This window comes from Orbicella faveolata, unplaced genomic scaffold (assembly GCF_042242905.1).
Source record: "Orbicella faveolata isolate gen_17 unplaced genomic scaffold, um_ofav_v1 contig_13, whole genome shotgun sequence".
Lineage (NCBI taxonomy): Eukaryota > Metazoa > Cnidaria > Anthozoa > Scleractinia > Merulinidae > Orbicella > Orbicella faveolata.
The window spans coordinates 10,646,302-10,673,071 of NW_028301540.1; the positions used below are offsets into that span (position 1 = coordinate 10,646,302).

Here is a 26,770-nt window from a genome sequence, read left to right on the forward strand (position 1 = left end):
CTGATACGAATAAGCTACAACAGGTACATTCTCCAAAGAGAAGTTCAGGGGTTTTCTGATTTTTCTTTTGACATCTCTTGGCTGCTTCTTAGCAGGCTTGTTCCGTGTTGTGCCGTTTGCTGCATGACATCTCTTGATTACGGCTCCATTGAACTATTGAAATTTACGAAGTTAAATACTCCGTTATTAAGGCTAGTGATCACTGCTGAGCATTTTGCAGTTTCGGAAAGAATAGTAACCAAAACATCTTCGAAAATAATCATTTTGACCCTAAAAGATGACCAAGCTCGGGAATAAAGCGCCAAACGAACTGAGACTTGAAGCAGACATTCACACACGCAACACTGGTAATTGCACTGGTATGTTACGAAATTTCAGTCCACTTCGATCGCTTGAAAGGTCACAAAAATGTGGGTACTTCTCGTACTTCTTTGCCAAAAATCATTATTATGTCTATATTTTGTGGCGTGATGCCCAAAAATCGAAGACATCAACATACTGTGCAATGAAAAGCGAATATTCATGACCTTGTTACGGGTCAACAAGAATACTATAATAAGGCCGCGCTCTTTAAGAGCGTATTTAAAAACACTTGAAAATCATTATAATCGCGTCAAAGATTTAAATAATGCACTTTTCTAACCTTTTACTGCAATAAAAGTAAGAAATGGACCGCGGAGAGAACCACGTTATTTCACGCTGAAATCCATGATAACTTCGATGTTGCGTTAAGTACGTAGAAAATTGCATCATGGGATACTATTCGATCGTCGTCTGACCTCCAGCAATGAAAAGGCCCGCCCCATTATCAAGAAACTGACTTACATTTGAATCCTGTTACGCGCAGTTGACCGAGAGCACTTAATTCCATCCTCGTCTATTATCATCAACAACAATTTATTAAGGTATTTCCATAATAACACATGGCATCGCCTATTTAAACTAAAGAAAATTAGCAGTTGATCGACGTACAGTAGGAAGAATACTTTTGCATTAATACCTAAATCATTAAAAGGACTATATTTTTCTGTTGTTTAATAGACCAATTTCGATATATTAAAATTCAGCCTAAAACAATGAAACCCTCCGTATTAAATCGACGGGCTTGAAATAGCTCTTCTAGTTGCGTTGGTGCCAATTTGTCCCCTTGAAGAGGAGACTTCTCACTCTTTGCTTGAAAATACCTTGAAAAAGGCTTTCGTATTAATTAACCAACTCTCAATTATCTCAAAGTTTGTCACATAAACGACGTAAGTTACGAAATACTGTCCCCTGGAAAACGTGGGAAATGGCATTTCCATCCCCAAACCCCATTGCGACTCGCGCCTTCGACGCTCAGTTCATTTTCTCTTCCACGAAAATGGCTACAAATTATTAAGCAAGCAGCCGCCAACGATGATCCTGCTGGTATATGTTGCAGTGGTGTCTTTTAAAAGACCGATTTGATCATCATCGCCGTACTATATATAAACCTAATTAACAATTAGACCCTTCGCCCGCAAGGGCTACGGGTCAATAGCCCATTCGGCTTCGCCTCATGGGCTATTGACCCGTGGCCCTTGAGGGCGAAGGGTCTAATTGTTTTAGTATCACCCAACTAGTCGGACAGAAAAGGCAATAATAAAGTTAACAAATGCAAGTTGAAGAAATATTTATTTGGGAATAAAACGAAAGAAAGCGTCACGCTCGACTGCGCCAATTTCGCTACTAGAGGACTATTACTAATAGTCCTCTAGTAGCGTAGCCAATCAAAATGCAGGATTTGCATTAGTTCACTAATTGGGTGATACTAACATCAGATAGAAACCCAGCTAGCTATAATAATAATAATAATAATAATAATAATAATAATAATAATGGCATTTCGGGCAGTATATCCACAGGGTGGCTCTTCGCCTGCCCGATGCTAACTAAATTTACAATTGTAAAAAGGTTAAAAGATATCTAAAAAATTTATATCTATATGTAAACGAGATAAACTTGTGTTTTAAGATATGCTAAAATAAATAAATGAATAAATAAATAATTAAAATTATGCCAGATGTTCTAAAGCTCTCTTAAAAATAATGTTTTTGGTGTCTTTACAATCGTGGACAAAAGTCTTCGGACAAATTTGCACTTTTGGCGTTTTTGCGCATGCGCCAGACGCGAATACAACTTCACCTGCCTAACCTCGCCCCCCACCCCCCATACAATGTATAAAACTAGTACCTGCAATTTCACTTCATTTTCAACATTGCGCTGGGTGGGGTGGGGGGGGACAGCAACGCGTTTTTAAAGGATATAGCAGCGTTTTTTTCAAACTTCAGTTCTAAAACACAGATAATTCGTTACATAACATAAGTGTCCCAAGGACTTTTGTCCACGATTGTAGGATTAAGAATAGTGCCAAGGTTTAGGAAAGAAAGGGAAATCAAACAATGCAAAAACTTCTCGCTTCATCTTTATCTTTTCTTTAATTAAAATCAACCTTCACCCACCAAGGGCCATTTGTTAAAAAAAAAAAGTCATTCCTGACAATTGTAAAGAGCCTTTTGAACAAAAGGGCTTATAAAATAAATAAATAAATAAAGTAAAACAGAATTTACTCACGTGAGAATCCGCCCTCTTTTTAGTATTTAGGCCTAAATTTGAAATACGTGTAAGGATGTTTTAATGGGAAATTAGTCACTTTATAGAGTAACTCTAAACGCTTTTTAAAACATTTTTGGTAAACGATATGCTTAGAGAATTAGTCCTGTATTGAACTCCACAGATCAGAGCAAATAGTTGTTCATCATTCAGATCGTTTTCATCATCTGTGCAATGTGAGCAAATCCAGATCCATACTTGAGGAACATTGCCATACGAAAAAGACATATATGGGGGTTTCACTCGTTTGATACAAATGGGCGCAGCATAGAGATACATTATCTATTCATTCATTCATTCATTCATTCATTCATACATTCATTCATACATTCATTCATTCATTCATTCATTAACTCGTTCAAACCTTTATTGTAACTGGACCAATACCTCTCTTTAGAGAGTAAGGCGCAATAAAGATATACTAATACTATTACTATTCATTCGTTTATTCATTCATTCATTCATACATACATTCATTAATACATTCATTAATACATTCATTTATACATTCATTTATACATTCATTCATTCATTCATTCATTCATTTAGCTACTGGCAAAGATTGAAGTATCCTTCTAACAACGTTTTGTTAGGTAAAGCATTTCAATATGTAACAAAATATACGCGTTTCGTCGACATACAACAGAATGAAGAAATAATTTGAAAATGTTCAAAAATACACGCGTAGTTGTAAAAAAAAAAAACCCTCGGGAATCAATATTTACAAAAATGGCTTGAAATCCAGAATAGGTCGTGAGCAAGTTCAAGAGAGAAATTTACACAAAAGGGAGATAGAAAAAAATTATCAATTTGAAAACTACTTGACATTAATTACAAAGCCAACACACAGAATTAGCCTGACAAGGCTTGGATTAGGATGTCATGCATTGCTAATACAAACTGGAAAATATCTCGTTACACCAGTTTACATTAAAGATACTTCTAAAATAATAGGTAACCATATCCATTTAATGTTTAAAAAACGAAAAGAGATTCTCAATTCACAAAAGTAATTAGCAATATGAGTTTCCCGATTTATTGTATACGGATATGGTAAATATTATATTGTATCGCTATTAGTTAATAATGGTAATTGAACTGAGTGGAGTGCAATTCGGTCTGAAATCACAAGTATGATTTCAGACCAAAATTGCACGACACGAAGTTCAATTGCCACTTTATTAGATCCATTTTGAAATCGCACAATATTATCACCTTAATTTTTAGATTTGTGGTTTATTGTTCCAGTAGCCGGTTTGTTAAAAAAAAGCGGAACCGGAAACGCCTTTACGTCTAATTTAGTATGAAAAACGATGTCATGTGACGAAAACTCATCCGAGCATGACAAAGAAACAAGCGGTTTTGAAGTCAGAACGCAAATAGTCTACTTCAGGTACAAAAGTTCAATTCTCGTCGCCTGAATCAATGATGGAAGGTCTTTCTTTCTTCTGTGGTTGAGACTGAAACTTTTCATTGTCTTTGGAGAAGGAATTTGAAGGTGCATCCTTCGTAATTCTGCGATGGATTTCTTTTGAGTTGTGAAACTCCCTCGAGTGCACGATGCCCAGTGGATGATACGTTTTTTTTTCTTTCATACCGTTTAATGGCATGATTTTAAGGGAGTCCAGCTCGTTATCATCTCCGTTTCTTTTTGTGACCTCGGCGAAGGACTCAATACTCAGGACCTTGTCAAGTTCTTGCGGCGCCATTTGTTTCAAGATATTTCCAAGATGGCGGGACTAACACCAGCTTCGTAAGACGTTCATTCATTCACTGTTTTGTGGAGTGGGGCGTATGTTGACTATGTTTATGCAAAGCGACAGAGTTGAGCTCTTTTGTTGCTTCGTTTGAAACTACCGGAAACCTGGAAACACCTACCTTCTTGAGATGGCCCTGAATTTGTTGTTGTCAGGTTTTCGTTTGTTTATGTTTTACTGGACTCGGTATCATACGGATTTTGAGTAGATTTTGAAGAAAAATCGCCAAAATATTCGTCAAAATGGACACTGAAAGTTGGAAACTTCCATTAAAGTAGGTGTTCAGCCTGAAGGAGCTCATAATCGTCATTTAGAAACTGTAATTAATTAAATTCGTCAATTTTTTTAGAAAAAAAAACAACAATAACAACAAAGTTTTGGCAATAGTAGTTGCTAAACTCTCCACACAATGGCTTTTTGCCTTTCATTTTCCCGAAATTTTATTGTTTACTTTAAACTAATATTGAAATCTGATTGGTTGTTTTGTTTTACTGTCCCATTCTCATTGGCTGAGAAAAAGATGCGATTTAGAGCAAAAAATAGTGCGATTCGTGGATAAATCGCACCACTGAGAGCCAATCAGATTGCAAGGATAATCAGTGATTTCAAAATGGATTTAATAAATGTTGAAACCTTTATTGTAACTTGACCAATAACTCCCTTTGGAGAGTACGGCGCAACAAAGATAAACTACTACTATTACCATTAACATTACCATTACCATTACCATTACCATTGTCATTACCATTACCATTGCCATTGCCATTGCCATTGCCATTACTATTAATATTACCATTACCATTACCATTACCATTACCATTACCATTACCATTACCATTACCATTACCATTGCCATTGTCATTACCATTGCCATTGCCATTACTATTACTATTACTATTACCATTACCATTACCATTACCATTGCCATTGTCATTATCATTGCCATTGCCATTACTATTAATATTACCATTACCATTACCATTACCATTACCATTACCATTACCATTACCATTACCATTACCATTGCCATTGTCATTACCATTGCCATTGCCATTACTATTACTATTACTATTACTTTTCATTCATTAACCAATTTATTCATAAATTCAGTCATTAACCAATTCATTTATTAATTCATTCATTTACTCATCCATTCATTCATTCACTCATTCATTTAGTCAGTCGTTCATTCTGTTTTCTATCATTCTCTTGATCAATCTCTGCAGCTAGTGCCCCTTCAACCTCTACAGTCTTCTACGACGGTTGCTAGTCCGATGACTCTTGTCTTGCCGTCTTCGTCCACGACGACTACCTTGTCGGCGGCTACGTGGAGGGCGAAACGGGTCAGACACTTTTTTGCCCCAGTTGTCATGACTTCTGCTCATTTTGAAATCGTTCACACGCTTTTCGAATGTGCGTTCCTCGCTATCAGCATTTTCAACGTCGTCACCGTCATCATCGTTGCCCTTATTTTCGCTGCTGTCTTCTATGCCTTCATAGACATTGTCATCAAGATCCTGGCTGACGATGTAGCCTCCTATAGTAACAAAGACATGATAGTTTACGAACAGTGATCTAGGTGACTGATTCTACAATCTCGCTATTATTTTTTTAGTATTTTTTTTATTATCATTTTATTTTATTTACAATCAGTAATATACCTAGTCTCTTTTGCCTTTTCCTTCGACCATTCAACGCTCAATGAATATTTGATGCATTTTTTTTTTTAATTATATGTGAGGTGGAATTTACATGTTAGGCAAAATTCAGAACAGAAATGTTTGATTATGAGATTAACGTGTAGAGATAAGTTAAAGGAAGTCTTAGATTTTTAGAGATATTTTTTCTTTCTAAGGGATATACAATGCCCTAAAAGGTTTACACACAAAAACGAGTGCTTAAAATCTTTAATTTGCACTCTCTCCCAAAGAATGCTATCATTTTAGCTACGCTTTCAATTCATCAAACAGTTTGCTTTTTAATATTCGATTAGCTTTACGAGGAGTGGATTCGATCATATGCAATTGTTCCTTATTTAAGCTTCCTTACTCGACAAAAGCTCAAACGTGAAATTAAAACAATTGTCCTTCTGGGAGTAATGTAAGCATGCAAAGACAGTTCAAAGAACCCAAAAATGTCGTGGCGCACCTGTACGAAGAAAAATGTTTCTCTTCAATCTGTTTTCGTCTTCTGATGGTTGAGTTTCATCTAGAACTTCGCTTATGAGTAATGAGTAGCTTGAGTCTACTACAAGACCGACCAAAATTAAAAGAACCGCAGTCTTCATTCTTATCTCTGGTTTAAAGCTGAACCCATCTTACACTTCTTTTATATCGATACTGGACGGGGAATTTCATTCGTGTCGGCGGTGTATTGTATATTGAGCTTTGTATTAGCGTCATAAATTGTTTAGGGCCTTTAAACTAACAACACCAATAATCCTTTTTCACTCATAGACACATTTCATAGACAGAAAACAAAATAATTAAATTAAATAGACCACTGGTTGCCTGAAATACCCGTAGGGGCTAGTGAAGCAAGGCAGCCAATTAAATTGTTCCAAAGATAGATAAACTGAAATAAAGATCGGTCGACTAGATTTGCGTGCAATTTACCGCACACTATTTTGGGTAGAAAGAAGTGATTTGGATTTCTAAGTAAGGGTCGCCCTCGCTTCGTGTCACCCAATCAACTCGTGTAATCATGCACTCAACTCAGTGAGTGTTTATCACGTAATTTAGAAACTATGATTTGTTTGATGGAATTTTTCACAGCAGATACTGTCTAACAAACTAAGTGAAATAAGTTTGTTACAGGACAACACCAAAACGAGCATTATCGAAAGTATACCCCGAATAACAACCACTTAAACTTTCGCAGCTCCATTCATACATTCCTCTTATAGTTCAATTTATTGGCTTGTCTTCCTGTACTTGCGTTTCTCAATTCTGGGAAAGTACAGATATTGGCCCGTGTTTCATGTCATTAACATTAAGTTACTTCTTAGCCTAGCTGCTCACCAACACTAATTACCTTATATCCCGTGTTTTTCGGTTGTTGTTTACAGAGGAAAGACTTGGAGAAAAACAGTTCTTGGATTAGTTGCAATGCTAAAATGATATTTGCATTATTTTGCCGCGCATGTTGTCGGCGTAGGAAGACTCCTCAAAAGACACTTCAGGTTGTATAAATTTGAAATTATCCAGCCTTGGTGTATAATATAGTATGAAAGAAAAATGTGAAAAAAAGCTTGCGATACTAATTGCTAAGATAACATGTGTCGTCGTTTTTTTAACAAATAGTAAGTCCTCAAGCCTCCATCGTCATGTTTTTTTTTCAGCGCTTACTTTCCTACAAGCTGTCATCTTTCCAAGGAAGGACGCTTGGTGAAACGCCAAAATATTTTTGGAAACAAATATTAGCCCGAGATGAAGATGGAGACAAATTGTCCACCAAAAAAAAAAGTACTCACAACTAAATGATACGCTTTTATATCGACGAAGGACAATTACAACTAAGTTGGCCCACTCTTTACTCCATGCCAAATTAATTCATAGGTACCCCATATCCATTTATGATATCCATTTGAAAGCTATATATATATTTGACAAGTTTTGCTAAACGATGGTTTGAAAAGGGAGAATGGAAAAGTCCAAAAACGTCAAAATCTTCATGTAGATTAGGTTTACCGAAGTGTATTAAGCACGGTCCACACTAGCGACGCAAGCATAGGCATTAGCATAAAAGAAGCTTATGTGCTAGATGGGGCGGCCGGACATAAGCATAAGCATAGGAATATCACAACCTTGCGTTCTTCCTCTGCTTATGCTTATACCTATGTCGCTGTTATGACCAGTGGCTGGTATACGGGTAAGCATAAGATAAGCATAAGCGAAAAACTTTCAACCAATCAGCGAGCACTCTATTCTTATGCTGACCATGTCCTCACTGGACATAACAGCCTAACATAAGCTAAGCAGGAGCAGACGGCCTATGCTCATGCTTGAGTCGCAGCTGCCCACACTAGGGCATAAGCTTCTTATATTTATTCTTATGTTTATGCTTGCGTCGCAAATGAGAGTCGGCCTTTAGAGTCCCCATAATTATTGCAGAAAAAAGTTCCAAAACGTCTAGGAGTACTGAACTAAATAATGATGTGGTCTACCTCAAATATGGGAGAGAGATATATATTATAAAAATCCTTTACATCCGTCTTTCACATGATCAGGGGCCTGTACACCCAACTTGTCTTAGGGTCTAATTACTCTTTAGAACCTGATTTGTAGTTAAAACGTGAACATAAAAACTATGAATCCTCGAGCTCATTACTTCATCTCCTTCCATATCGATTCACACGTAGGGAAAAATAGAACCAAACTCCGGTTATAGCAGTTTTCAAATGAGTGTCGTAAAACCGAAACCAAAGTAGTCACGCAAAGCGCGGGGAAACGTGTGCGAGTGAGTCACGATTGGTTTTAGTTTGACTTCTGATTGGATGAAAAAGTCGCGCCAGTTTATTAAGCTAATCTTGCAGCCTAGCAGCTCTAAATAAAGATGGGTTTCAAAAGGTGCATGTGGTGCTTTTCGAAATAAAGTATAGGTAGTCGATTGCAATTAACAATTTACTCTACGTGAGATATTTGAAAATTTTCTTGAAGTTGCATGGGCCTTTAGACTAATTTGGCGACAGAAAGAGTTTGGTCGTGTTTTCTTATGTCTTGCACAGGTGTGAAAAAATTCTTTTTTTTTTAGTTTTGTTTTATTTTTTTTCCCTCTCCCTTTTGTTATTGCATGAATAACTCTCTTAAAGCCTGAGTTAATTCAATAGCAAGATCATAGCCTTTCGACAGTGGCCATATAGTTTACATCACAACAAATCCTACTTTCGAAATGGTTGTCTCTAAGTAGTTTTCAATTTTCGAAGTGTTACTGTCCATTGCCAACATCAAGCATTTCTCGTAAACTACATGACGTTACAATTTCACTCATAGTTTCCTCCAACGCAACACCCCCATGTGTCTCTCTGTTTTCACCTTCGCCAACCACAACTATTTCAATCTGGGTACCTACAACCACGTATTTGCTATTTAAAGCCGACAATTAACCAATTAGATCGCGAGTTTGCTCATAGCCAACCGTCGCGATCTGCCAATAGCGAGCCCCTGGGCTATGTTCTGGGGGGCCGCCCTCCCCGTAGATAAATGGAACCTTTCCCTTCAGAAGTCCCTGCCGTAGTTTTATTCTAGTGCATTTGTAGTTTACAATTTTACTTGAGCAAAGAAATGAGAAGGAAAGAGTTTGAATATAACTATTAAAATATGTTAAAATCACCTACAAACTACTTGAAACTAGTTATAAGCTTAAGGCTCTTTTCATGAGTCTCCTTGAATCTGTTGGAGAAACAAATAACTAACACGAACTCTATTGTGCATCAGAAATAATATATTCTAATAGACTTTCAGTGTTTAAGTACTCCCTTTGCTCAACTAGCAGCCTTCAGTTTTGTCTAGTAGTTGTCTTCGAGAGCGGTAATTTTAATCTGTAAGGTCTGTCTTATTATTTCATTACTGGCCTCATTTGTTGTTTATCTACAGTAGGTCTCGTATAATGCAGAAGTGGTTATATTGTGGGTTTCAGATTTTACAAACTTTTTGTTGTCACTACAAAAAGGAATCGCTATTGTTCATATATCTATTCACCATTTTTATTCACCAGGTTGCCGATCATTCATTCATTCATTCATTCATTCATTCATTCATTTGTTCGTTTGTTCGTTTGTTCGTTTGTTCGTTTACTCCTTCTGGTTCACAAGGCAGCTCTCTCACTTCCTCGTTTGTTAACCCGACCTTACCAAGCTAGTGTTCTCCTAGGGGCACGTGCGTGGCAGCCTGATGCAACGACGACGACTGCCGCGAACGCTGCGAGGGTTAAATCGTCCGCGAAGTCGGACGGATCGGACACTTGTTTACCCAAGATGGTGAAGGTACCGTCTATTTCGTTTTCAATGACGTTATCCACATGGTTTTGAACTTGGTTGTCTTCTTCCTCCCTGTCTTTGCCTTCTTCTGAGTCAGCTGACCATCTTTGACTGCTTGTTCTATCTTCCTAAAACATGAAACAACAGCAGTGAAGCTTTTGAAAGAATCGTTTTCTTCTACATAGTCTCCAAGATTCAAGTAAAAGTTCCAATTTTAACATCTTGCCAAAAGGAAGAGTTACTATCTCCCTACAGCCTAACTCTGGTAAACTAACCTTTAAAGCTAGGCTCTCTATCTACATGTATAATCCGTCACACAAGATTCGACAAGACGTGCAATCAGTGGGTGGCAATTGGGATTATTGTTCTTCTTTTTTATTCTTCACTTCCACAGAGGTTAAGCTGTACTCGTTTCAAAAAGAAGAATCACTTTACCTTTCAGAAAGAAAATCATCCCTGGTTTCCTCCAGCTTGTTTTCCTTGGCTTGAATTTCGTCTTCGCCCCGTAGGTAACACAAAAACAAGTTAATTGCCTAAAATAAACTACGTAAGTTAGATACATAAGTTCCAGGTAACACCTCTTGCATAAAACTTTTATATTAACTTGTACATTAAAATTCACTCCAGTTGTAACTGACGATGACAGAAGTTACTGTCAAAACATGTGTTCAAAACTGAAAAGCGTTGTCCTTTTTTTAAATTTATTAGTAGCCTGCCGCTAACAAGACCTTCCAATGTCTTAGTATTAGACGTATTAGCCCGCTTTTCTCTAGTCAAAAATCTTCCTTACAAAAAATGAAAATAATAATTAAAAAACTGAAACTTAAGGTGTAACTATATGAGCAAAATTGATATACCAACAGTTCAGTTTTTCTGCGTTTTGCAAAAGAGCGGTTAGATTATTTTATTCCTTGCAGAAAATAAATAAGTACATTTGCATCTTGATGTGTAGTATTGACCACGAATAATTTACTGGCATATATATATTGTTATTAGATATCACTCACGCCCTTGTGCGACCATAGTTAATAGAGGGGAATGGTTAGGAAACCTGGCAAACGGTTGTTTCTTGTATTTTTTGTTGGCTATTTTGGGGGTTGGTCCTGCACAAAACCTGACAAAATACAAAAAGTGATTATGTGTGGTCAATGAGCATGAAACAAAAGATGTGTAGGGTCAAGGACCTTCCAACATGAATCTTCACCTGCTTGTTTGCTTCTTTGATGTTTACCAGCCTTCCCAACCATTTCCCTCTATTAACTACGGTTCGACCAAAATTGAAGAAAAAGTTTTGAAAAAGGCCCGAAAAGGATATTCGCATGATGTAGTGTCATTGGTCAAAAAGAATTCCTAGATGATTCTCAGGAGATAACAAGTTAATACCCGCAATCTCAGTTGAATATTTGAGATAATTTTACTTTTGGTGAATATTAGTTTCTCGTGTCAAGTTTGCACGTCACACACAAAACATTGACACGAATTTTATTCCTGCTCCAACTGCTCAAAACTACCAGACCAAAAACGTGGAGGAAAGCCGTTTTAAGATTATTAGTTATTTGTAGTTAAAGCTGTTTCATCATCATAGATGGTTCCGTGGAGACAAAATGCTTAAGGGTTGCTCGCTAGCTCGTGAAAACCAGTGTTTATCCAACGCTATCTTTGAACTATGAATTAGTGTTCAGTTCCTAACTTTAAAACTGACTAGGAATGGTTTTGCCGCACCTTTCTGCAACAAATACTGTCAAGAATAAAATAAAGTTGGAAATTAACCGCGATAACTTCGAACTCCCTTTATCTGATGTTTAGTTACTCTAGGTAGCTGATGTTTAGCTACTCAGGTTATTTAGCCTCCAGGCTGAATATTTATACTTTTTTTTAGTATGTGTGCTTGACTGTGTGTTAGTTATTTACATATATCAAATTGTTGTAAAGGACAAGAACCAATAAAGTTCTTGCAATTGTTGTTGTTTTTGTTGTTGTTGTTGTTGTTGTTGTTGTTGTTGCTGTTGCTGTTGCTGTTGTTGTCGTTGTTGAGATAAGTGAATAAAGATGGTGAATTTTAAACTCGGTAATGAAATGTGAAAGGTGAATTGATCAACATGACACGAGCGTGGGACAAAGAAACATTCTGAGTCCCCGACAGGAATCGAACTCATGACCTCCCGAACACCGGGCGGACGCTCCATGTCCACAGAGCTACGAGAACTCATGGAGAGCAAGGTCATGATGTCTGTGATGACTTCGACAGTGCTTATCCTAGCAGTATGCAGGACATATGTCACATATGAACTCAGTTAAACGGCCTTGCTCTCCATGAGTTCTCGTAGCTCAGTGGATAGATCGCCCGCCCGGTGCTCGGGAGGTCATGGGTTTGATTCCTGTCGGGAACTCAGATTTTTTCTTTGTCCTACGCCCGTGTCATGTTGATCAATTCTCCTTTCACATGGTTTTTGTTGCTGTTGTTGTTTAGCGACTTCACAACTTATGGTGGAACTTTCAATATCTCTGTATATATCAGCCAATGCTCTTTTCTTTGTGACCAAAATGCACTCCCTTTAGAATTAAAAATGAGAAACTTGTTGTGTAAAAAGCTGCGAGAATATCGCGTTTAAAAGTTGAAGCTGCAAGCCTCCTCGGAAAAATAAATAAATAGATAACTAAATAAACGAGTTAAATTATTTCAGTCTTCACTGTTCGCGGCAATCAAATAAATATTTCGTCATCAAGTGTTACCAACTTGCATGTATCCACGTTGTTGTTATATAATATAGTTTAAGAAAATTATGGAAGCAAAATTTTCGATATGGTTTCAAGGATGTTCTCATCATGTTGACCGGTGTTATATTGGTCAAGGAGAATTCCATGGTAGGTTCCCACATTCATGATGTACAACACTTGAAGAAAAGTGTTGTAGCAATATCTGCGATAATTTTTATTTGAGTCGATATACTCTCCGTCTCACTTTCGTAAAATAGTTTGCCTTTTACATAATGACAAGAATATTACGCCTGCCTTGATTGCGCAATAAAGGTTAGAAAGAATGTGTAAATTACGACGCAAAGAAAGTTGGAGAAATTATGGAAACATGTGCAATATTTCGCTCCGTAAATTAAATACGTTTGAAAGAAAATTAGTGTAAAGTACGAGTTAGTCCAGATTTATATAATCTATATAAGGAGAAGTACCTTTTGAAAGCCTGATAAATAACGCGAAAGTAAATAAAGCAGGGAGCGCTGTGGTCTCGTGGTTAGTGCGCCTGTCTCCGGATCGAGCAGCCGGATTCGAGCCCTGGCCGGGGACATTGCGTCGTGTTCTTGGGCAAGACACTTGACTCTCACAGTGCCTCTCTTCACCCAAGTGTATAAATGGATGCCGGCTTAATGCTGGAGGTAACCCTGCGATGGACTGGCATTCCGTTAATGGGGGGCCAGAAATATTCCTAGTCGCTTCATGCTACAGAAACCGGGATAAGCTATGGCTTGATGGGCCACTTAGCTGGTATGTAGACTTTACCTTTACCTACCAATTAAAGCAAATTGTATTGATCAAGCAAAGCTCGATATCAATGGAGCTTTGCTCACGTTCGAGAGATTCCTTTGAAAGGGAATTTGACAAATTGATTTCGAGGCATCACTAAAGGTTCGATCAGGTCTTACATACCTTTGTGTTATCAAATAAACCATGATTCTACACTTCACTGACTCGGTCGCCCGATATTAAAATCGCTTCTAAAATTAACACAAAATCCGTATCAGATAAGTCCATAGTTCAGTCATAGTCTGCATTGAGCAGTTCAAGTTCTCTTTTACGGCAGTGACTACGAAATTTCGATGAGCATGCACCATGCGCTTTCGAAATGTTCGTGGCTAATCTTTATTCAATCCTTGCAATTTTCCTGTCATTTTTCAACATGAAGCGTTCTTCTCGTCGTCTATATAGGGTCACAATTTACAGATATAATTATCATTTCGTGGAAAAAATACTGACTACGAATGAGAAAAATAAACGTACGCTGACAGAAAGTACTGTTTGTAACAAAAACGCTTCTGTGTTCAGTTTCTTTTTTGTTAAGACGTTCATTTTTTCGTTCTCGCTATAAAACAGTATCGGAGTCTGGAAGACGCTAAATAATGCAGTCTTTTGTTCTTTCCATGATTATGGAAACCAAACCCTGACAATTCGAATAAAAGAAAACTTCGAAGGGGTCAGATCGAAGCTTAATTGTTTATGATATATTCAGTAGGATCGCTAATAAATCGAAATCGCGGTTCGAGAGTTAAACCGCCTGACGGAAGAAAACGGAAGTTGCAGATAATTCAACTAACAAATCAAGAATTGGTTCAAACCGTAAATCCTGCTTATCCAATTGGTTTGTTTCCTTTAGTTCGACACCTGCAAGACTCAATAAAAACATGTGTCTTTAAATTCCTCTTCAAACAGTTCGTTTTTTAAACGATTGTGAAGGATGGCTTTGTCAAATTTTCTACGACAAGTTTTTCTTTTCGGTGCTCTGTTTGTTGTCACCAAAGGATGCGGCTCCTCCGAATCTCTCAAGGTTGAAAATCGCTCGACAAGCTTGGTGAAGGGCTGTTATTGTCATAACGAAAGTCTTTCTTTGTGCTTCGAGATTCAACCAGGATTTCTGCAACTGACAGACAAGAACAACAACGTCCTGGCGCGGTATAAAAAACTGACGCTTCAAAGATTTCATGCTCAAGTGCTGGGCAATAACTTCTTGTGGTGGGTAGTGATATCTTTCTTGTTGCCCAGACATAAGTTTCTTTATGTCCTTTAGCTTCATTACGTATTCTACTGTCTAACAAGTACATTGTGATTGTCGCGTTAGATTAGGTTAATTATTCACCTGGTAGTTTGAGGTAGGACCTGCTGATTCTAACAGTTTTTGTACCTGCTGTAACTTCAGCGAACAAAACAAGTGCTGAAAAACTATTTTAACGCCAAAGTTTGATAGTACAATGTCACGTGCTCGTCGAAAAGACAGCCCGCACGAGCCATGAATGCTATAAAAATTATTTTCACCCGAATTTTAAAAGCTGGGGTGCACTGTGGTCTACGTTGATGAGGTATCGAAAGAGCTAGGTCTCAGGAATGACGAAGGTCGTGATGTTGCGTTCTTGGGCAGGCGCCCGTGGGGGGGGGGGGGGAGGGGTATTCACTTATATGGGCTATATAGGTATGTGCGGCCCCAACGGGTAAGGTTTTTCAGCCGTTTTGGTCATAAATAGGGAATCGATTTTGGCAATTTTGGTCATAAATAGGGTATGGTTTTAGCACTCTAGTCTTGAATTGGGTATGTTTCTTAGAAGAAGCTACCTTTTCATCTCTATCGATAAAACCGTCAACAAAAACCCTTCATAACTTATGTTTGGGGCAACTGTGTCGGCCGCAACAGTCAGAAATAGGCTATCGAATTTTTGGACAGGTCACAAATAGGGTAGCAAAAAAAGCAGATTTTAGTCATAAATAGGGTAAGGGTTTTAGAAGGCCGCACACCCCCACCCAGCTTTTTTGGAAGTACTCTCTTAAAGTTCTTTCAGCCCAAGAGCCATACAGTTTCTTGGATCCCTAGGATTGAAAAGGATATCAAAATCTCTTGCCAGCTAAGTTTAAATTCAAGCTTGAATCTTTAATAATTCCACTACTGACCGCTGATAAAACTTGAGAAACGTGCACTTGATGATTGGCCAGAAAACTCATGTCCAGACCATTCAAGGAGCAGATCTATTTTGAATTTGGCCAACCGATGTTCATGCACCCACTTGACAAAAAACGAGGACTAAGCTAGGCAGAACTCACTGGTTTCCATATTCTTTATACGATGTTCTTTAATTAGTGATGATAACATGCTGTTTTCAGCTAATTTGCCCAACACGTGCCAGGGTTTGGGGTATGAAAAATAAGTTTCTTTAATTATCGTTGGTAGGCCTCACCCTGATGCAGAACCGTTGTTCCTTAGCCCAGTCGGCGAGGAGACAAATACTTGGGTTGACGAGCCAATTCTTGAAGCTGGCACTGGCTTGACGGGTGAGAACGAGCAAAGTTCCCCTTCTTCTTATCAGTGGGCTATGGAGAAACTTCGAAGCAAACACGAAGTGCGTCTTTTAGATCGCGTGTCGCACGCACTGCACGAGGAAGTGGGAGACCACCCTATAACTAAAGCCTTCTATGTAATGTCCATGAGCCTTCTGCGGGAAGATAGTGAAAATACGCCTGCTCAAGACACAGAAACCGCTGACCATGATTATCACAGATATCTAAGACTCTTTGGCAGGAAGAGAAATAGTTGTCAAGACATGAGGAGAGATCCCAATAGAGACAGGTGCTTGGGGATGTGCGGGCCAATGTGTTGGTGCTGGAGTGTAGTTTGTGATGACTGCTGTTTCCACCAAGGTTGTTACGAGCACGATCGATGCTGTGGCAAGAACAAACTTTCTGGTTATTGCTTGTTTCCTTTCTTTTATGACTTTAGTTGTGATAGTTATGGAGGATACCCTGATTGCATCTATAATTTTTAATAATATTAATAACAGCAACAATAATGATAACATTAATATTAATAATAATCATATGAATGTAGATGATAATAATAATAATAATAATAATGAATGATGATATATTAATATTGACCTTAGAGTTAATATTAATATTGATATTAATATAATAATATCAATACTGATATTAATATTAATATCGATATTAATATTAATGTTAATAATAATGGCATGAATATAGATAACAATAATAATAAAATCAATATTACTAAGATAAAAAGTTCCTGTTTGCGCAAGTAAAATTCTCAACACGCTAACAATAATGAAGAGTAAACAACGTAATAATAAATATTTATCCTGTTTAAAATCTACTTCGGAAATCACTTTTTTTACAAAAAAGAAACACACTCAGTGCACTCCACGGACCCCACGCAGTCCACCATGTTTTGCTGCACCTTTAGATTCTAGCTCGAACACAGGATATACGGCCGAAGGTGCCCGTGATACCAGTATCATTTTGGCGGGGAAAGGATGTAACCGTTATTATTTTACAACGAGATTTTCAAGAAATGCGCCGTCTAAAGTCTAGGAAAGATGATTAGATCGTAATTTTACAATGACGAAATACAATAACTTTCTTCAAGCAGCTTTAAAACTGCTCGTCTTTGCTCAGAAAAGATAAAACAAAACTTAAGATGTGGATTATTAGTCGTATTTGGACTTGGAGATGTCTGTGGCTCGCACGTGTATTATACATTGGCATGGCGAGCATGAGCTTAAGTTAAACATAACGTAACAGGTAGAATTTTGGGGGTGGTTTATTTTTGCTATCGTGAAAATTCAGAACTTCGATATTCATTGTCAAGTTCAAATATTTAGGGTCTTTCTTGGGGATTGTTTCGTCTCGCAGTGCATGTTTGAGTTCATATCAAACTGTAGCCACGGTTAGGGCGTTGGATTTGAAATCTGGAGGTCCCTGGTTCAAATCCTCCACCCTGCCGCTATCTGTTCTCGGTAGTCCCGAGTTCAACTCCTCGACCGCGTTGTGTGAATAACCAACTGGTCAGCCTCCTAACAGTTCTATTTACAATATTTTTTTTTTTTTATTAGCGTCCCCAGTTAGCACAACAGGGCTAGACACATTTGACACTTATTAAAAGTTATAGTTTTATTTTTTTTATTTTGCCATCGAAATTAAAAATGAAAAATCTGCAGTAAAAGTCTAAAAACGATATCATATTTACAAAACCTGGAATATTTCCAGTTATTTGGTCGTTGTAAGATTGCTCAATACACAATCAGTTTTTCCAAGCGCCAAACGACCGAAGCTTGGCACAACTGCACCATTAAAACCGTAACATTGCTTCTATGTCAAACTTTTCTCATGAAATTAGTTTTATTTTTGGAAACGACATGTAGATGACACAGTTGCTGCTAATATTTTTCCTGTATTTTTTTTTTTTTTTTTGTAATAATAAAGCTCTTTTTGTTAAACGTTTGTTGCGAGCTCTTGACTGAAGAAATGCAACGATAGGTCTTTTAATCATCAACACCAAGCAAGAGACATCGTCTCTTGCGTCAAGGTGATAGCTAGATGAAAATAAGTAATCGTTAGTGCCCTAGTCAAAAGAATATTACTTTCCTGAACTCTCCATTTTTCTAGGTGTACAAAAGATGGTACCTACCAAAGAATATAAGAAAAACCTGATAAACAGGCTTCAATGGAAAAATACGATAGATGAACTAGCACCCCAGTCTAAGGGGGGCAGAGGAGAGGGTTATAATTACCCCTAGGTATCTGTCAGTCAATTCGAAACCCCCGAGAATTAGACATTTCTAATTTTCAGTTTTCACTCTCAGCGTCTACAGTGACAAGAATAACTGTTTTATGTATAATTAAACCATAAAAGTGACTAAATCTTTTTTCATTCAACCACTGTACAAGCCTTTTGAAGGCTTGTTTTTTATCCACAGCATATATACAAAGAACGTTGCTGTCTCTGGATGTTTTCCACAACGCTTCACCATGATCGATCTTCAAATCCCCCTATCCCTCCCATGTAGTGTAAAACTCCCCACCTCAATATTTATCATTGATGTCAAGTTCCCACCCTAGCCTGGGGGGGGTGGGCATCGATTAGGCAAATGCCCGGGGTATGCCTAAGCGGGTTGATGTCTCTATTTTGATCGTTACATTCCTTCCGTCACACGAAATAACCAGAGTAAAAAGCAACTGGAATGGAAACCATCAGGTACCATCAATCATACTACAAGCACTGTATTCTCTTTCGAACCATTTGGCGTTTTGGCTTGTTTTAGTCCCCCCAACCCCAAATGGGTTAGTGGGTCTCCTGTAGCTTTAAATAGTTTATTCCATTGCGAATTAAATAACAAGAGCCATAAAATCCGTTGATCACGTATTATCTTTCTGTAAGATAAATAGAGAATAAAACATGGGCACGCGTAGATATGGAATTTCTCTTTGGGTGTTCTACCCAATATAAAGTTGAACACGATCTCGAAGAGAAGTTCTATATCTACAAGCAACCATACATTATTTTGTTTTTTATATAAATAAACCAATAACGAAGGTTTTGACGATTTTCCGAAGATTCCCGACCACTTTTCGAAGACTCCCGAAGATTCTCTAAAAGTTCTGCGAAGGCCAAACGAACGTATCCGAACATTTCCGTAAATTTCCGAAGATTACTGAAGACCTCCAAGAAAGATTCGAAGATGTTTCGATCATACACAAACAAATTTAAGCACAGTTGAAGGTTCAACATAAAATCAAACATTACTTCATCGATATCATCAAAGTGAAATTTTCGTGATTTCATGCGTGTTAAATTACGGCTTTATTTAGCTTTTTCTTAGGGCTGGAAATTCTTACAAGCCACCGCAGTTTATATAACAATAAATTATTACCCGTTCTATTTGACAAAAATTCTAATAGTAGAAGTTAAAATTTAAAGCTGGAATCACAACAGTTTTGTCTATAAATTGCAGTACTTTGTTCACTCTCAGTCCAAAGTTCACTTGCTTTCAATCTCGGGTTTCAACCTAATAAACAAGTTCCAAAACTCCTTTTCATGTTACAAAACACGCCGCGTACGTGATGGATACTTCCTATTTACTCCTTTTTCTTTGCTTTCAATTTCTACGATTGGACCTGATTCGTGGGACAAACACTGGGTATCTCTCGCTCAAAAGAACTGACCAGGGAAAAGTCGAAGGCTGTTGGGAAGACAACGATCCGGTTTTCTTGATGTGTTTTTACATTTCCGATAACCGTATGGTTTTAGCGCGCGGTCGAAAGGAGCGTGTGTTAGCCTTATACCAGACGAGCAAGGACAAAACCATCCTCTTCATGCAAGTTCTCGGAGTTGGACTGTTGAGGTGAGGAACACACCTTATCGTAAGTGCAAAGCATCCAAGATTTGGAAGTCATTTATTAAGCAAGCATCAAACAAGTCAGGCAATAAGGTTTTTAGAAGCCACTTCTGCGTTTTAGAACCACTCATGGAGCCCAATCTTTAAACTTAATAATTACATACTGATTTTGACGATGCTTTGTTTTTGTGTTACCCTCAGGTATAAGTCAAGGGAAACAAGAGTGCCAATGTTGGTTTCAAGCTCCTTAGCTGGAAACATAATCAAACGGAAATTAAAGGAACTTTCTTTAGGAAGTGCTGTCCCAAGTGGTCTTAGCCAATTCATCAAAGAAGTTCAGAAGTCAAGCAAGCATCGGGTATTCTTAAAAACGACCGGCCGGAAACTCCTAAGCATAAACGAAGCCGAGACCTTGGACAAAATCTCTTCAGCGTTGATGAAGCACTCGTTAAATTCTCGACTTCCAAAACCTGTGGAACAATTTCAACTCTTCTGTCTGGGCTTAATCCGGTCCGTAGGACCACTAGAGGCGTCGTCTGTACTTTCTAATGATTGCCACAATCATATAACTTTGTCAAAAGTCTCCAGCACACATCAAAGAAGGCCTGGATACGATATGAATATTTTAACCAATCAAAAATGGACACCACTTGGATGCCAAGACATGCGTAATTGTTCGGACCGAGAATGCTTTGGAATGTGCGGTAAAAATTGTTGGTGTTGGGACTGGGTTTGCGGGGACTGTTGTTTACACAAAGGATGTTTGCAACACGACGCATGTTGTCGCTACACGAGTCCTCAATACTTGTCGACGTACTGTCTTCTTCCATTCATTTACGGGTTTGATTGTAGTCGTTATAACGGCTATCCTGAATGTCTCCACAATTAATCAGTTTTGGTTCTATTAAACAGGAGGGTGAACAGCGGAAACCACTCCTGCAGAAATCGGTTGGATCCCCGCCTGAGGTCGCATCAGAACTGCATTCAAAAGTGTATCGAAAGCTGTAATATATGCATGACGCATCAATGCTGATGCATATGTTTTATTTTCGAATGTAACTTAACGAAACGAGTTTGTGACAGATTAATTATCGGATTTTATGCTAAATGTAATACACTGTTCCTTTCTTTTGTAATAATACACAGCAGCCTTTAAAAGGCCCTGTCCTCTCTCCGGCCGGACAAAATTGAAAATGCAGCTTTATTTCTACGGTTTGGCCTACCGTCCACACTAATCCGTTACGAAAACGGAGCGTTTCGAAAACGCTCTTCAAACCGGAGTAATTAAAAAAAGGCGGCTTTGCGGTTTAGTGTCGACGGAAAACATTTTGAAAACGGAACTTTTCGAATACAATGACGTCGAGATAATCGTGTGGTTTCCTATTCGAATTTTCCTCACATGATCACAAGTTCACTGGATGACCGGTGATTGTTGCGTTTTTAAATTCCTCCAGCGTAGTGTGGACGGAAAACATTTGATGCGTTTTCAGAGTAAAAACGCCGTTTTCAAATTTATCCGGCGTAGTGTGGACGTGGCCTAAATTCATAGTGAAAAGTATCTAAATGTACCGTGAATGTCAAAATAATTTAGCACCAAACATAGGAAGTGGCAGTGTTAAGGTAAAGAAGTGAAACAGGATTACACAAGGTTAAAGAACAAGGCACTGTGTGCTAAATTTCCATTACGGCAAAAACAACAAAAAAATTAGTTTTGAAACCTCTAAAACGAACTCTGTACAAAAATATCAAACTACTTACATGAGATGGCTGTGCATGTATGCTTTCATTATAATACAATGAACTACCTACGGATATAAAATACTATTGAAACTTAAGAGTCGATTTAGACGGTAGGAGGTCTTTCTTCCTGACAAGGAAGCATGCAACATCTTTTAATTACTTGTCGCTACAAAGCGCTACGTTAGTTTCTTCCATACTACATTTTAATGCAAGCAAACATCGTACCGTCAAAACTTCCCAAGTAAAATTTTGTTTTTATTTAAAACTCAAAATGAAGTCAAAGAAAAATGGATGTGTCCGGAAGCACTTTAGGTAGTTTAGTCCTTTGTCGCAATTACATTTTCTTCAATATAGCCATTTTTAGTCATTTTGATAAATTTTGTCTGACGACTTTTATGAGAATTTTTCTGATAAAATAGTTTAGTTTCAGTCTCGTTCCCTTAGTCTCTTCACTTCCTTCCCGGGTAGGAAGAAGACAGACCCTGGAACTGTCGAGGTTGGTTTAGTTTTGCTGTCGTAAAATTCAGAACTCTGATATTCATTGTTAAGTTAAAATATTTAGAGTCTTTCTTGCGGATTTTTTTGTCTTGCAGTGCAAGTATAAGTTCATATCAAACTGTAGCCAATGCCTTCTTTGCCAAGTGTTTGTTCATCCATTCTACGTACGAACACTCGGGAAGCTTCTTGCGGTTGTAAGCCTCATTGTAAGCTGTCGCACCAGGCATCTTGTCAGTGGACTTCTCGAACCTCTCTTCCGGTTTGAGACTCGTTCTTGGCCGTCCGCCTTCAGCCCCCTTAAAGTCCTGTGTCGTTACGGAACCGTCCGTGTGGAATTTCACCACTGGCTTGTGGTAAAAGCTTCTCTCGTGGAGGTCGCCGTAGCGGACGTACGGTACTTTGCTGTACGGCTTGAATTGCGCGTTGTAAGCGGTCTCGTCGAAGAACTTCGCTCTGCTCTGCTCGATCTTCGAAGGCGGTCTTATCTTAGGTGCCCTGACCGCTTCCTTCTGTTTGAAGTCTTCTTTGGTGATGGTGGTGGTGGCGAATTTTGTATCCGGTGAAACGTAATCTCCACCGTCCGGTTTCAGCAGTTTCGTGCGTTCAATCTTACTCGGATCCCACGTGATCTTGTAAAACTGCTTATTGGTTGTCTCAAAATCTTGCGCGTTGTCCATGGCCAGTCTGAGTGTGGCAGGGGGCGGTGAAATGGGTTTAGGCGGCAAAGGCATTTTCGCACCAAAACCCGGAAAGTCGCTCTTGGCTTGGGTGTCGCTCTGAAACTTGGCGCGTTTTTGCGTCTTCAGCGTTGGCTGGCGAATCTTCATCTCCGGTCTCGCGTCATTGTCTGGCGTCTTGTACTCATCCTTGTGAACCGTCCGTAGAAAGTGATCTCCTTCGATGCCAATGGTCACCTGTGCCTCCTTCGGCTTGAACGCGTCGGGACGCGGCGCGAACTTGCCACGGTACACGTCTTGATTCCACGTTTTCACGTCATACTTTCCGAATTTTTCAGGATATAGGATAGCGCCCGTGTAACACGGAAGTTCGGCAAACGGAGCTTGCGGAATAGGCACTTTGGGCGTGAACGTTTGGTTGTGAGTGGTAGCGGATTGGAATTTCAGCCCCTGACCTTGCGTGACAGTCTGTGGTCGAGTTATCTTCACCACTTCTGAAGGGCCTCGGTCAACAAAGTCTTGTGCATACACGGTCTTTCCGTCTATTTTTGCGTCTGGTCTTTTGTATTCTTCCACAAACTAAAGAACATAGGTAGATATTAACAGGAAGCTTTTAGCGTCTGGTAAGAACTGAGAAATGAAACCAAAAAAGCCGGCTGATGAATTTGCGTTCATCAAGCTTTAATGCGTACAGGCTATATTTCATTCGACTCGCCTGAAAGCGAGATTTGTTGCGGGTTTAACTCGCCATCTGAGATCGAGAGCGGTCAAAACTGTTGAAGATATTTAGTGCCCTACCCTATGAAGTAGATAACTGTATAAAAGGGGCAACACCAACAAAAACAAAATCAACCATTCACTTAAAAATATTAGCTCCATACCTTGCAGCTCGATTGCGGTTCAGATTTCCTCGTAATGAAGTCGAGTCTTTGAACAGTTCTGAAATCCATGGGGGGTGGGTTGGGGTTTCTCAGTCGTGGGAGAGGTTTCCTCGCATTGCGCGGCTTCGCGCCATCGTGGAGCGTGTAAGTCTGCTGGTAGTCACTCTTAACATCGGCCAGCCCTGGTCGCTTGAAAACTGCTTTCATTTTTTGTGAGTCCTTTGTACAACCGATATGGGGATGGTATCCGCTAAAGATGAGGAAGAAAACATCGTTTAATGTTTTTGGTCCCAGCAAATTTATTCGTGTTAGGAAGCGTCCCGGGGAAAGCGTGACGCTTGTACTGTTCCCTTGCCTCGTCTCGTATCACACGCAGTCTAGAAATATCTGAGGGAGTCTCCGTTCTACAACTTACGTGAAGCGCTAGTTACACGCGGAAGGAAAATAAAGTAAAGTGATGGTTTCCGCTCTTCTTTAGACTACGAGTAGTCCCTCTTTCGCTTAGTCCGTCGTGCGTGACGTGAAGGAAAACCGTGCCATTTTTTTCTCGCGGTTTTCTTTCGCGTCAAGCACGACGGACTAAGCGAAAGAGGGACTACCCGTAGTCTACCTCTTCTTTTTCTTCACGGGTGGCTTCACGCTCGGGAAAGAGCGTTTGGCATTCATGATTACGCGCGCGTTTTGTTACATTGCGTGACAAATTCAAAATCCAAAATCGATGGCCAGAAATATAAAATAAGACAACAATGTGAAGCACCTAGTCTGTAAAATTCAATGGTTGTTTTTTACTGTTATTATTATTATTATTATTATTATTATTATTATTATTATTATTATTATTACTATTTTTTTGGCATAATTATTTGATTCTATTAAAGGCACGATACGCTTTGAGTAAACACTTGCGATAGAAATGTCGATTTATTGAAAACAGGCTGAATAAGCGCAGCAAACTGAATAATAAATCAATACGCAGTTTTTTACGCATTTGTTTTCTTGGATAATGTCTGGGACTACGAAACTGCCATTTTGTTTTCTACCGGTGTGTTTTCCAGCCTTCACGGCATGAACGAAAGAAATCAGCGTTTTCAGTTTTCCAACACCACTTATCTCGACAGGATATCCGCATGTTATAAAGTCGAAATGAATTAAAGCAAATTAACTGTGATGTTATTCTTCTTACACAGAGATTGTCCTTGAGAAGGAAAACTCAGAATATAAAGTATCATAACCATTAATCTTGCTAACTCTTTTAAATAGATCGCGAAATTCACTGATAACTGATTCATCACAACAAGGAATAACAAAACTGCGGAAAAGACACTGTCTAGGAGATTTAGTAGTGCGGACTCGAATTCTAAGGTTGATGTGCTTCAAACTGCCCCAGCAAAGAACCATTTAGCCATTTAACCATTTAAACCTTTACAAGAAATAAATCAATCGAGGTCTACAACGACTATATAATTTAGTGAATCTCTAATACTACCACGGATTCGATTAAATTCAAAGGTTAATGGTTTCAGACCCCACCTGAGAATCCACAAAATAATAATCGTCAAGAACCTTTAATAAACATAAATTGAGTCTACACCGTATTCTTCAACACAACACTGAACCTAAAAAGCAACAACAGAACGCATCACCTGGCCTCGTATGTAATTTCTAATTAAGAAGCCAGTTACCGCTCAATTTTAGCCTCTTCTATTCTTTTATCTCAGGATCCTTTTAGCTTTTTGATAATAGTACAATAAACCAGCTGGCAGCCGAGACAAAATGCATGGCGCGTATTAATAATGTAACAAACGGGCAGGTATCTTCTGAGCTCCTATTAAACTTACCCACAATCGCACAACTCGCAGACGCATTTTAGTCCTTTCTCTTTCAACAATTTCTCAGTTTCTGCCGTGTATATTCTTGGTGCAGTCATTTTGTTACTCCTTCCTTCTTCAAAACCTAAAAAGAAACACACTCCAAAGTTTAGTCGCCAAAAGACAAGCGTTCCATGAATTAATTCTGTCGGGTTCACAGATGCCGCTTTCAAAATTCGTGACTTTTCACACTGTCAATTACCTTCAAAACAATGTTATATCGCTGGTCTGTCTTTCAAAGACGGTGATCATGTACGTGTATCTTATGCCGATTCCTTGAAAATCAAAATCTTTTTTCTTCAGTGTACGTTTAGAGACAATATTCACAAGTTGCCTCATCAAGAGCGATCGAGTGTTGTGAGCAGGCGTTTAAATGGTGTATGCCATTGCCATTGACAACCGCACAGTTCGATATCAGTGATATGAATATTCTGCATAATTGCCCAGTCGGACATATTCCCTTGGGTGAACTAAACGTCAAAATGGTTAATATTGATTGGGTATTGTGTTTGTATTATTGTTTATAGGCCATTATAAAGTTTGATATACACCAGATAACTAACAATTACATTGCAAATATTAATTTACCGATTATTTTGGCTATTTGATCCTGTCGGAGAAATTGTCGGTCATGTTCGTAGAAGTCCGACACGTTCGTAAATTATCAGCAAGAAAAGTCACATGATCCGATCACTTTTCCCGCTCAAGATCAAATATGGCGGACGCTCAACACAAAAACATTATTGGAGAGTTTTTACCCTGTGAAACAGATCGGTCTTTAAAGGGAGCTTCATAAGCATCTAAGCTTCGGCGGAAATAGATTCTTCGAGCTCAAG

The 26,770-nt window shown here is 38.6% G+C and overlaps 4 protein-coding genes and 1 long non-coding RNA gene across 7 annotated transcripts; 2 read left to right on the forward strand and 3 right to left on the reverse strand.

Annotated features, from left to right (window-relative positions):
- Positions 1-5,493: 5,493 nt before the first annotated feature.
- LOC149114945 (uncharacterized) lies at positions 5,494-8,274 on the reverse strand. The gene is made up of 2 exons (XM_089284607.1): positions 6,537-8,274; positions 5,494-5,925 (listed from the first exon to the last, which is right to left on the reverse strand). Exons 1-2 carry the CDS (start codon positions 6,673-6,675, stop codon positions 5,633-5,635), a joined length of 432 nt encoding a protein of 143 aa, XP_089140733.1. The 5' UTR covers positions 6,676-8,274; the 3' UTR covers positions 5,494-5,632.
- An 893-nt stretch (positions 8,275-9,167) lies between these two features.
- LOC149114946 (uncharacterized) lies at positions 9,168-12,124 on the reverse strand. The gene is made up of 2 exons (XR_016205957.1): positions 10,801-12,124; positions 9,168-10,493 (listed from the first exon to the last, which is right to left on the reverse strand). It is a non-coding gene; the product is annotated as an uncharacterized LOC149114946 (long non-coding RNA).
- A 2,442-nt stretch (positions 12,125-14,566) lies between these two features.
- On the forward strand, positions 14,567-18,371 carry LOC110055205 (uncharacterized). Of its 2 annotated transcripts, none has more exons than XM_089284617.1 (2): positions 14,567-15,105; positions 16,343-18,371. In XM_089284617.1, the coding sequence occupies exons 1-2, from the start codon at positions 14,831-14,833 to the stop codon at positions 16,899-16,901; spliced, it is 834 nt and encodes a 277-aa protein (XP_089140743.1). In that variant the 5' UTR covers positions 14,567-14,830; the 3' UTR covers positions 16,902-18,371. The 2 variants fall into 2 exon arrangements, with proteins under 2 accessions (XP_089140743.1, XP_020617233.2); XM_020761574.2 differs by having other exon boundaries at positions 14,569-15,105; positions 16,310-18,371.
- Positions 18,372-19,904: 1,533 nt separating this feature from the next.
- On the forward strand, positions 19,905-22,116 carry LOC149114947 (uncharacterized). Its single transcript, XM_089284616.1, has 2 exons — positions 19,905-20,276; positions 20,472-22,116. Exons 1-2 carry the CDS (start codon positions 19,996-19,998, stop codon positions 21,157-21,159), a joined length of 969 nt encoding a protein of 322 aa, XP_089140742.1. The 5' UTR covers positions 19,905-19,995; the 3' UTR covers positions 21,160-22,116.
- Positions 21,298-26,760, reverse strand: LOC110055213 (uncharacterized). Of its 2 annotated transcripts, none has more exons than XM_089284615.1 (4): positions 26,693-26,760; positions 25,905-26,019; positions 24,067-24,316; positions 21,298-23,764 (listed from the first exon to the last, which is right to left on the reverse strand). In XM_089284615.1, the coding sequence occupies exons 2-4, from the start codon at positions 25,991-25,993 to the stop codon at positions 22,622-22,624; spliced, it is 1,482 nt and encodes a 493-aa protein (XP_089140741.1). In that variant the 5' UTR covers positions 25,994-26,019; positions 26,693-26,760; the 3' UTR covers positions 21,298-22,621. The 2 variants fall into 2 exon arrangements, with proteins under 2 accessions (XP_089140741.1, XP_089140740.1); XM_089284614.1 differs by lacking the exon at positions 26,693-26,760 and adding an exon at positions 26,137-26,380.
- Between the last annotated feature and the right edge of the window lie 10 nt (positions 26,761-26,770).